General features: G+C 40.1%; 1 protein-coding gene across 1 annotated transcript; it reads right to left on the bottom strand.

Moving 5' to 3' along the window:
- Window positions 1-6,457: 6,457 nt before the first annotated feature.
- LOC126002044 (zinc finger protein 10-like) lies at window positions 6,458-12,160 on the bottom strand. Its single transcript, XM_049769269.1, has 4 exons — window positions 12,135-12,160; window positions 10,002-10,128; window positions 9,185-9,286; window positions 6,458-6,565 (listed from the first exon to the last, which is right to left on the bottom strand). Coding segments are annotated over exons 1-4 (246 nt in total). The 5' UTR covers window positions 12,150-12,160; the 3' UTR covers window positions 6,458-6,563.
- Window positions 12,161-12,435: the final 275 nt, after the last annotated feature.

Raw genomic sequence — 12,435 nt, 5'->3', positions numbered from 1 at the left:
GACCAAAGGTGGTTGGTTCGAATCCTGGTGTCCCATATGGTCCCCCGTGCCTGCCAGGAGCTATTTCTGAGCAGACAGCCAGGAGTCACCCCTGAGCACCGCCGGGTGTGGCCCAAAAACCAAAACAAACAACAACAAAAAAAAAAACTGTCATCTAAAAAAAGAATTGTTGGAGCCAGGGAGATTTCACAAAGGGTGAGTGTACATATCAAAGCCCTGGTCCCACCTCCCTGAACTGAATGCTCCCTTGGGTACTACTAATGGGAGTGACTCCCCTGAGTATGGCAGAATTTGAAAAAAATCTACCTACATGCTTTTGTTGCACAAGATAATAAATCAAAGGTTGAGATAGCTCAAGTAGTAAAATGTCTCTCATTTTAAGTCTTGAATATTTGATCAGTCACACAATAGGCCCCAAAACCTAAACCATTTAGAAAATTATTTGTATTTACATAGTGGAAATAGGGATGAAACCCAGGCCTTACACATGCAAGTTCTTCCACTGAACTACATTCCCAGCGGTGCTGCTGAGCATAAGAGCTATACCCAGCATCAGTTTACTGCGCTGTGTGGTACTAGAGATCAGACTCATCACGCAATGATTAGTCATTTGGGGGGATCCCCATTGCCACTCAGGGGTTATTCCTGGCTCTGCATTCAGAAATCTCTCCTCAAAGGCTCAGGGGAACCTATAGAATGCCGAGGATCAAACCTGGGTCAGTCCCGGCTGGGCCAGTTGCAAGGCTAATGCCCTCCCCTCTGTGCTATTGCTCCAGCTCCACGATTAGCCTTTTCATTCTATCAGTGCACTTCAGCCTTAAAAGCTATCACTCCAGCCTCTCAAAATGTACAGATCTTCTTTTTTTTTTTTTTTTTTTTTTGGTTTTTGGGTCACATCCGGCAGTGCTCAGGGGTTACTCCTGGCTGTCTGCTCAGAAATAGCTCCTGGCAGGCACGGGGGACCATATGGGACACCGGGATTTGAACCAACCACCTTTGGTCCTGGATCGGCTGTTTGCAGGCAAACGCCGCTGTGCTATCTCTCCGGGCCCTTTTATTTTCTTTTTTTTTTTTTTTGGGAAATGTACAGATCTTAAGAATAAATCTTTCATTCTTTGTATCTGTATGTACTTTCTCTTTTTTGTTGTTGTTGTTGTTTTGTTTTGGGGCCACACCCGGTGGTGCTCAGGGGTTACTCCTGGCTATCTGCTCAGAAATAGCTCCTGGCAGGCATGGGGGACCATATGGGACACCAGGATTCGAACCAACCACTTTTGGTCCAGGATTGGCTGCTTGCAAGGCAAACGCCGCTGTGCTGTCTCTCTGGGACCCTGTATGTACTTTAGCATCACCACTTTCTGCACACTTCAGATTTCTCTTGGAACTTTTTGCTCATTAACAGTTTCCCCAAAGAGACTTACTGTCTTTTTTACACTTGACATAAATGAAATACTAACATTAAGACAAAAAATAGGGCATATTCTTGCTGTCATGAAGACATTGTGTTTTTTTTTTTTTTTTTTTTTTTTGGTTTTTGGGCCACACCCGGCGGTGCTCAGGGGTGACTCCTGGCTGTCTGCTCAGAAATAGCTCCTGGCAGGCACGGGGGACCATATGGGACACCGGGATTCGAACCAACCACCTTTGGTCCTGGATCGGCTGCTTGCAAGGCAAACGCCGCTGTGCTATCTCTCCGGGCCCAAGACATTGTTTTTCTACTTTCAGTCAGTGTCCAGAGACAAACTGTTTTGGATTTTATTGCCTTAACAAGTTTTATCATATTTGAATTCTAATTCTTTGGCTTTTCAAGTACAACTTTTCATTCTTCTAGGAATGAAAATCCTAGTTTTATTATAAGCATGTAAAATTTCAGAAGAAACAGTAGTATTCATAGATTCTGCTTTAAATACCAGTTTTAGTGAATGGTTGATGGCTGACTGCTTTAAAGTTTAATGTGTATGGTCAGGTCACTCCAATGGTGTTCTATGGTCCACAATCCCCAGCATCCCATATGGTCTCCTGAGCCTGTCAGAAGTAATTTCTGAGAATAGAGCCAGAACTAATTCCTGAGCACCTCTGGGTGTGGCCAAAAACAAACAAAAACTTTAAGAAACACTTCATTTTCATAAATTCACTTACTTTCATTTCCATAAAGAACTACTTATAATAAAAGTTGTTTCTGATAGGAGTCACTTGTGATAGGTAAATAAACACTGAGAGAAGCAGTAATGTAGAGAAACCTGAGATGTAGTTCTGGGTGACTTCATCCTGATCTCAAAATATCAAATTATGAAACCTGAGCCAACACATTTCCTGTCAGTCATAAATAGGAATGCACTGAGTGATATCATGTTCCTTTAAGTTCAAGTATTATCATTCTAAAAATTACTTTATACTTATACCTGAGAATCGCCTGCTGATCTCACAAATATTGAATACAAAGAGCTTACTAGAAAATGGCAAATGGTCAATACCTAAACACAGTTCCTTTTATAGAATGAGATTAAAATATTCTATTTCTGGAATAGGAGCAATAGTACGGTGGGAAGGGCATTTGCCTTTCATGCGGCTGACCCAGGTTTGACCTCCAGGACCCCATATAGTCTTCCGAACCTCACAGGAATGATTTCTGAGTGGAGTCAGGAGTAACCCTTGAGAGCTGATGGGTGTGGCCAAAAAACAAAAACAAAAAATTCTATTTCCAATATTTTTTGGTCCATGGATTTACTAGAGAAGCGGAATACTAAAATTCTCTCCCTAGATCTTTGTACAAAGAGTTTACAAACAATTGGATTGTAAAATCCTCATACATCAAATGTGATCTTCCCAAGGTTTAGTCCTAAGATATATAGAGAAGTGTGTGACTGTGAATACTAACATTTCTTATCCATCCGCAAGCCAAGTTTAAATGTCAGATACTGTACCACCAGCAACTTCCATCGCTTCCATCCTTCTGATGCATTTGGGACCAGGTAAGTTCCCCCCAGCTAATGACAGGGGAAAGAATGGGTCCAAGGTTGATGACCAGAGACATTTTATTTCATTCTAACAAAGCTTATATAGAAACAGAGGTACTTGGATACATGCGGGGTGGCTGGACCAGGGACGAAACAGAAGTATAGTCAGAGGGAGGGAGGCACCAGGAATAAGAAACAAACACTGGGGATTAGGAATGCTTTTCAAGTAACATGATGGGCCATAAAAGTAGCTTTATCTCTCCTGTCCAGAACTCTATGTAAGGGAGAAGGGATGGTCCAGAGTCAAGTCTTAGGTGTGCCATCCCCTCACTTTTGATCATTATGGGGGGCAGCACACCATGGTTTTGTCCTTCCCCTTCTCTGGAATGGAGTGTCTCAGACTTTGACTACAAGGAAAGTCCACGGAGCAGCTGCTCTATAGGATCCCCTCAAGAGTGGTTCTATGGGAACTGTCTGACAGGTGGTCGGGACACAGGAGGATCCAACAAGATAACAGGGTGGAGAAGTAACATTAATAATCACAGTTGATTATTATGAAATATTTTATTATGTCAGGCACAATATTGCTTATGTTACCCACTAAATAACAACATCTTATGTGGTAAGCACTATCTCTAACTTACAAAGGAAGTAAATATAAGTTAGGCCAAGTAAAGTTAGGTATCATGTCACTTCATCACCCTACTAATTAAGAGCAGAAGTAGAATTTCAATGTGAATAGTTCAGTCAATTCTATTCTTTTAACTGCTAACTTTTCACAGAGGAAAGACTATGTTGGAGTGGGACTGTTTGGGGCACTGTTTTTTTTTTTTTTTATCTTATATGACTATTCACGTCCTCAGACCTTCCAGTACTTGTTCCTGATCAAAGACCCTCCCTGATGTTCAATATTGTGTTCAATAAAATCTCAATATCCAGAGTGTGTTTTAAAATTTCCAGGAGCCTTTGGCATCCAGTCTCAAAGAGCTGAACTCTATAACTCCAAATAATATATAATTCATGGAAAGGTTTGTTAGCAAGAGATTCTCAATATTTCCTAATAGTCTTCAATATAGAAAGCATAAATATACTGTAAAACTCAATCTTACTAGTTCATTTACCAAAAAAAAACTCTTACTGCCCATGAACAACTAGCAATTAATTCACTATCATTTAAATGGGTAATAGTGTATGGGTTGATAGTGAGCTGCTTTAAATTAGAAACATTTTCCCTGACATTAACCAAAATGTAGTTTAAAACATATGAAATAGAGTGAATGTTATAGCAACTATTCCAGAAAGACAACAAAGTGGAAATAACATAATATACTGAAATGATACTCCAATGTTAAGAGCATAACTTCTTTTTCCATCTTTTAATCTCTCAGTGGCAAACTTTGTTAGATTTTTAGGTAGTAGTCTCGTTTTTTATGCGCCAGGAATACATCAAACACAGGGCCTCTGAAAGGAAAGATAAATAATTCTACTGCTGAGCTACAACGATGGGCCCTCTCATTTATATTTCAAATTTGATAACCTTTACAATGGACCATTCTTGTATTTTAACACTTAGGTCAGTAAAGCTCCCAGAGATGAAATAATTCAATTAGCTGAAATGTAAGCTTTTTTTTTTTTTTTTTTTTTTTTTGGGGGTCACACCTGGCAGCGCTCAGGGGTTAGTCCTGGCACTATTGCTCAGAAATCGCTCCTGGCAGGCTTGCTCAGGGGACCATATGGGATGACGGGATTCGAACCACCGACCCTTGCATGAAAGGCAAATGCCTTACCTCCATGCTATCTCTCCAGCCCCTGAAATGTAAGCTTTTTTATATGCAGGAGCCCCAGGTTGAATTCCCAATACTGTCTGGTTCTGAAGTATTGCTGGAAGTGGCTCTATGACCCCTGAGCACCAGTGTATCCCCATGACAAAAACAAACAAACAAACAAAAAACAGAAAGCTCCCAGGTGAATTACATTTGTAGGAATGTAGAGGGAAAAATATAACACATTTCCATACCCATTACAGTACCAATTCACTAATGCGTTACAGGACAGTTAGAGAAGTTCATATAGTCCCTTCTGTACAACTATACAAAAGGAATTCTTCAATACTAAGTAGCTGTTATTTGTTAAGAATTTTCCATATTCATTATATTACAAAGAATCTTCTATATGATTTGTTTCATATCTAATAGTGTTAAGGCTACTAACAAGTGCGGATCCACAATGATTACAACTTAAGAACTGCTTCCCATTATGACCTATCTGATGTAATATAAATGGAGAATTCTGGCTGAAGAACAGTTCACACTGATTACACTTAAAAGTTTCTTCTCCAATATGAATTCTCTGGTGTTTCATAAGATCATTCTTACGGATAAAGGCCTTTCCACAATGGCGACATTCATATGGTTTCTCCCCAGTATGAATTCTCTGGTGCACAATGAGGGCAGAGCTCTGACTGAAGGATTTTCCGCAATGGTGGCATTCATACGGCTTCTCTCCAGTATGGGTTCTCTGATGTGAGAAAAGGTGAGAACTGCGACTAAAACATTTTCCACAATCTTTACACTCAAAGGGTTTTAGTCCAGTGTGAGTTCTATGATGTACCACAAGATGAGACCGTTGGCTGTAAGATTTCCCACAGACAGTACATTCATAGGGCCTCACTCTCACATGAGTTCTCTGATGCAGAATGAGATGTGTGCTCTGTCTGAAAGATTTTCCACACTCAGGACATTCGTAAGGTTTTTCTCCAGTATGCGTTCTCTGGTGCCTAATAAGCCTGGAGCTATGAACAAATGATTTTCCACACTGATTACATGTGTACAATTTGTCTCCGGTATGAGTTCGCTGATGAGTAGCAAGGTGAGAAAACCAGCTGAAAGATTTTCCACACTCTTTACACTCATAAGGTTCCTCACCAGTATGAGTCTTTTGATGTCCAATAAGGTGAGAACTCCTGCTGAAAGATTTTCCACATTCTTTGCATTCATAGGGTTTTTCTCCAGTATGAATAAGTCGGTGTCTGGTAAGATTAGAGCGCCAACTGAAGAATTTTCCACATTCCTTACATTCATAGGGCTTCTCTCTCTGCATAGCCTTTGATATACCAAGAGATGTACTATGACTAAGAGAGTTATCAACAGGACATTTGTAAGAATTATCCCCCGTTTGAGATCTTGTTAACTGAATAAGGTGAATATTCTGACAGAAGGTTTTATCACACGCATTATTGTTACTTACATAGTTTTCCTGATGGCCAGTAAGAATTAAATCATGTTGTAAACTCTTAGTACTTGAGTCTTGTTTATGAAAATAGTCTCTCAGTACTAGCTGAGCAGGAAGAAGACAGTTTTCCCCATATCTACCATTATCACAGACTTTCTCCTGATTAAGTATTTTCTTTTCAGTAAATGCCACTTGTCTCAAATGTCTCTCCTGGTTTTCCTGATAATTATTTAGCTGGTCATCACACTTCCAGACTTCTTCTAATGACAAATACCAGAGGTCATCCTTTGGTGTTTTTTCTCTTTTAATACCATGGGGTGATTTACCTTTATAAATGCTCTTATTTGAAACTGATGACTTAATTTCAACTGCAGTCTCTGAAACTGAAAAAAATGAAAGAGCTTTACATAACTAATAACAATACTAGTGTGCTGTTTGTAGAAACGGTGTGTAAGCTGTGTAGCATTGCTTCAAATATGGTTTTACAGCCTTGATAGAGAGTGAGAAAGGAGGAGCAGTAACAATACTGAAAGTACTCAGTATTCAAAAGGAATAAAAAAGAGTAAAGACAATCCACAAGACAGGGTACAAAATATGAAATCAGAATACCTTTGGCTGGAGAGATAGTAAAATGGGTAAGCATCTGCCTTGCATATGGCTGACCTGGGTTGAATCCCTGGAATCCCATACTCTCCCACAAATTCTGCCAGGAGTGATCCCTGAGTGCAGAGCCAGGATTAAGCTCTTAAGCAACACTGAGTATAGCCCAAAACAAACAAAACAAAAACCCCAGAATACTCAGTGGTGGAACCAGTAATAAATGAAGACATATGAAAAGACTACACTCCTATCATATAATCCAATTATTAATGACATAGATCTAATGTGACTTGGGTCAAGCCCTACCCCTAACATACATTCTTCATTCTACCATCAACTTTATATTACAAAACTACAATAGTAGTAAAAAACAAAACAAAACTACAACAGCAGTTATCAGTCAGGTAATATCCTTTATCTACACCACCAAAGCAGTACAGAATAATGTCTACAACCAACATACACATTTATCAGAAGTCATGTAACAAGCTGGAAAAACAATGGCACAGATATTCACATTCAAGTTCTAATCTAAACTATACTGAACCTATAGTTCTTAAACAAGTTGTTAAACTTAAAAGTATTTTTTTAAAGGCTGGAGAGGAATTAGAGCAGGTATGAGTAAGGACTGTTTGTACACTCAGCCAAACTGGCGATTTGATCTCCAGTCCCCCATATGGTCCACCGAAGCACCACCGGAATTAATTCCAATGGGTGTAGCCCAACCTTTCCTCCCCAAAATTATATTATCTTCAAAGATTTCAGATGAGAACTCTGATTTCAGATGAGAGCTCTACAGTCTATGGCAAACCATAGATAATCATTATCATTTCTGCTTTCTATTTTGATTCCCTAGTTCTGAAACCTCAAGACTTTTAACTTAGAACCCAGATCCCAATTCATATTCTCCTCAACATTTTGTCCTTCTACTTATATACAACAATGTAATTTCCTTTGCTTAAAGCCTATGTTTCTCCCTACATTCATTTCAGATAGAATAATTGGTTCTGAACTTAGGAGAGGATATTATTTATAAAAATTCTACCCTAGGGGCCAGAGCAATAGCACAGCAGCAATTTCTTTTTTTAGTTTTGTTTTTGTTTTTGGGCCACACGCGGTGATGCTCAGGGGTTACTCCTGGCTATGTGCTCAGAAATTGCTCCTGGCTTGGGGGACCATATGGGATGACAGGGAATCGAACCTCGGTCCATCCTAGGCTAGCACGGGCAAGGCAGACAGATACCTTACCCCTTGTGTCACTGCTCTGGCCCCAGCCAGTAGCAATTTCTGAGCGCATAGCCAGGAGTAATCTCTGAGCATCACTGAGTGTGGCCCAAAACCCAATGCCCCCCAAAACAAAACAAAAAACCTTATGGTCCCCCGAGCCTGCCAGGAGCAATTTCTGAGCACAAAGCCAAAAGTAACCCAAGTGCTGTTGGATGTGGTACAAAAATCAAAATAATAATAATAATAATAATAATAATAATAATAATAACATATCACTTCTTTTCCTACATAATTAAAGTGGTACCCCAAATCCCAACCCAACTTGGTATTATGGATTGATTTGTATCCCCTCAAAATAGGAACCTGAGCAACAGTAAAATGGATAGGGCATTTTGCCTTGCACACAGTCACCCCAGTTTTGATCCTCAGAACCCACACAATCTCTTGAATATCATCAGGACTGATCCCTAAGCATAAAGCCAAGAGTTAGCCCTGAGCACTGTCATGTGTTGCCCCAAAACAACAGATGCTATTAATGTCCTAATCTGCAATGTCTCTGAATCTGACCTGATGTAGGACAGAATCATCATATATCATTATTTCAGAGGACATAGTACTGAAATAAGGCAGTTCCCCTAATTCAATATACCAGGGAGACATAGAGACATACACTGAGAAAATAATCATATGAAGACAATCAATTGGAACACAAATCCTGAGGACAAGAGTCTGGATGAAGCAAGAATGATCACCTACATTCTTTAGAGAAAAAAATGGCCCTACTTGTCTCAGATTTCTAGCATCTATGACTGTGACACAAAAAACTGGTGTTGTTTTAAGCCAGTTTAAGAAATTTTGGTTCAGAAGTCCTTGAAAATATACCAGTAAATGATCCCCCTGAAGTTTTATTTCTTTATTTTTTATTATTTTTTGACCACACCTAGTGACACTCAGGAGTTACTCCTGGCTATGTGCTCAGAAATCGCTCCTGGCTTGGGGGACCATATGGGACACCAGGGGATTGAACCGCAGTCCATCCTAGGTTAGCGCTTGCAAGGCAGATGTCTTATCACTAGTGCCAGCACTCCAGCCCCCTGAAGTTTGCAGTTTTAATTTTTATTTAAGTCTCTTTTCCACCCTAATGAGTTATCTGAGCTACTACCTACCACATCTTGCCTGGTGAATCTTGTGTTGAATACCCTTCTCCACCAGCCATGGTTCTTCTCCTTTTTCCAACTGGAATATCACATTTGGCTTGGAAAGCTGATGTCCTGGTTCAGAAAAGATAAGGAGCTGTATAAGGTCTGGGGAACTCCAAGTACAAAGAAGCAACTGAGGTTATATAACCTGAGATATCTTCATAGTACTAGGGGAGCTTGACGAGTGGTCAAAGTAAGGTCACAGAAACTACAAAAGAAACCTAAAATTTAAAAACATTCAGGGATGAGGAGGCAATGGAATGAGTGCATTTATTCCATACAGAAAGTAATTAATGGGGCAATTCCTAGCACCATGTGGTTCTCTGAGCACCACAGCAGGAAGTTCCCATGACATTCAGCTGCAGTCTCTTAGCACTACTAGAGGCCCAAAACACTCCTCTCCCCTTCACCGCCTCAAAAAAAAAAAAAAAAAAGAAAAAGGTCTCTGAGATAGCTCACAAAGCTAGTGTGATGCATTGCATGCTGGAGGCTTTGATTCAATCTCTGGCATTATATGGTTCCTAAGCATGGCTAAGAGTGAATCTCTTAATACTCCAGACATGTATCTCCCCACTCTAAAATTCAACAAGTCAAAGTAAATTTTTATAAATACAGAGACATAAAAACTCTGTTCTATGTACCAAAAAAATTAACTTCCTACTTCTACGTCCATACTCTAATATCTGTCTTATAGTCTCTGTGTCTACTGATCAAAAAAGAAAACAAACAAAACCAAAAAAATTTTTTGTTTCAGGGAGATTAACTCCAACAACAGAAGTAATCTTACCCAAGGAAACCAAGTTCTTATAGTTCTCCAACATCACATCTTTGTATAGGATCTGTTGGGCAGTGTCCAGTAGCTTCCACTCATCCCTGGAGAAGTTCACAAGTATATCCTTGAAGGTCACTTGTGTCTATAAGAAGAAAGAATTCTATATTCAATCAGATGTCTATCTTTGACCTTCCTTTCCTGAATATTGGCAGAAACAAAATTCAGCTGGGTGACAAAAGGACGGAAAAAGGGGATGGACAAGAACCTTTTGAGAATCTGGTTAGTTCCTAAAAGGAATATTTTTTTTTGGTGGTTTTTGGGTCACACCGGCAGTGCTCAGGGGTTATTCCTGGCTCCAGGCTCAGAAATTGCTCCTGGCAGGCACGGGGACCCATATGGGGCGCCGGGATTCGAACGGATGACCTCCTGCATGAAAGGCAAACGCCTTACCTCCATGCTATCTCTCCGGCCCCTAGGTACTTATTTCATCACAATTAAAACCCTTCTTTTCCTTTACAAAGACACTGCTGGGGCCAGAGATGGGACTCAGTAGTAAAGTATTTGCCTTGCATATATGAGGCTCTGGGTTTGATGCCCAGCACTGAAAGATAAAAAAAGAAAGACACATGCTATTGATAGTAGAAAAAGACAAGTCAGAGCTGAGATTGGAACTCAAATGGTACGGCACAGTGCTGTGCCTGTGAGACCCTGTGTGTGACACCTAGAACCTTATCTCACTCCCCAAGCACCACTGAATGTGGCCCCAAAACAAAACAAAAAAGACTAGGTAGAAAGTGAGAAATATATAAGGACTCTCAAAACTCAATATTAAGCAGCCTACTTGAGAAGTGAGCATAAGAAAATAAACACTTTACTATAGATATATGAGACAAATAAATACATAATATATTCATCAAGACAAAATTAAAATCAGTGATACCATTAACAAGATGGTTATTGAGAATATGCACCTTATAACTAATCTTATAAGGACCATTCCCCTCAATGAAAAGCCCTGAAGTGTAAAAGTTTGATATTTCGGTTGTGTGTATGTGTGTGTGTGTGTATGTGTGTGTGTATGTGTGTGTGTGTTTTGGGAGGTTACACACTGGGGAGAAACTATGTAATCATAGGGCCAGGTAGGGAGGACTTATGTGATCATAGGGCTGGGGATCAAATACAAAGCCTAATACAAATACAAATACATGCAAAGAAATGTGCTCTATCATTTGAATTAACTCCCTAATCCCAAAACTAAACACTTTTGTGAACAATACTAACTAAACTATTTTCCTCTTCTCTTTGCTATGAGTATAGTGAACAAAAAAATACATTTGAGGGGCCGGAGAGATAGCATGGAGGTAGCATGTTTGCCCTGCATGCAGAAGGACGGTGGTTCAAATCTCAGCATCCCATATGGTCTCCTGAGCCTGCCAGGAGAGATTTCTGAGCATAGAGCCAGGAGGAACCCCTGAGCGCTGCAGGGTAGGACCCAAAAACCAAAAACCAAAAAAAAAAAAATACATTTGGTTGTGAGACTTGATACTGTGTAGTGCTACTCACCAGGGGTAGCAAACATCAAAGTCCCCAGTCTAAGCCTCGACAGAAGAGGCCACAGAAGTTGGATTCTATCAGCCTGTCTGCCCAAATGACCTATTCAAGCCTGTAAGAATTCTCTAGGAAAAGAAGTCAACAGGCTTATGAAACTCAGTCACCTGATTTGGTCTTTGAAGAAAGACAATTGTGTTTGACTGATTAGTTATCTATTCCCACCTAAATCAAGCTCCAGTCATTACCCAACACGGTACCACACTTCAGACAACGAAGGGCCACAGGAAACCTCAAGAAGTACCAATACCCCAGGTCTCTCTTCTTATTTAAGGAAAGGAACTGGCTGTGAGCTCAGCACCTTAATATGAATGAATGAGCTTTTCATCAGTCCTTAACATTATCTCATAGGACTCTACATACAGACATACATTCATGTTTCTATGAAGAAATAAAACTACAACCACAAATAAAGCAAACAAAACAGTGCTAGTGTCCTGGAAGATAGTGCATGAGATAATTCCAAAGGAATTAATCAGAACATAAGCAAAAAAGAGATTTTCCTTTGGAAAACAAAGAAAAGGAGACAGCTCAGCTTACATGGGACTGGGCCATCAGACACTCAGCTTCCATGTTCTCCTTGGGATTGATGTGGTCTTCAAAAGCAGAATTCTGAAAAGGTGAAGCTGAAGAAAGGAAAGAAGCATGAGAAAGTGCTGTGATAGGAGGGTTCATACAACATTAGTTTGGCTAATGTGTAACACAAGTAACTCACACAAAAACGGAAAAATTTGGGGCTGGCGAGGTGGCGCTAGAGGTAAGGTGTCTGCTTTGCAAGCGCTAGCCAAGGAAGGACCGCGGTTCGATCCCCGGGCATCCCATATGGTCCCCCAAAGCCAGG

The sequence above is a fragment of the Suncus etruscus genome, chromosome 2, assembly GCF_024139225.1.
Source record: "Suncus etruscus isolate mSunEtr1 chromosome 2, mSunEtr1.pri.cur, whole genome shotgun sequence".
Taxonomy (NCBI): Eukaryota; Metazoa; Chordata; class Mammalia; order Eulipotyphla; family Soricidae; genus Suncus; species Suncus etruscus.
This window is presented reverse-complemented; position numbering and strand designations above follow the sequence as displayed.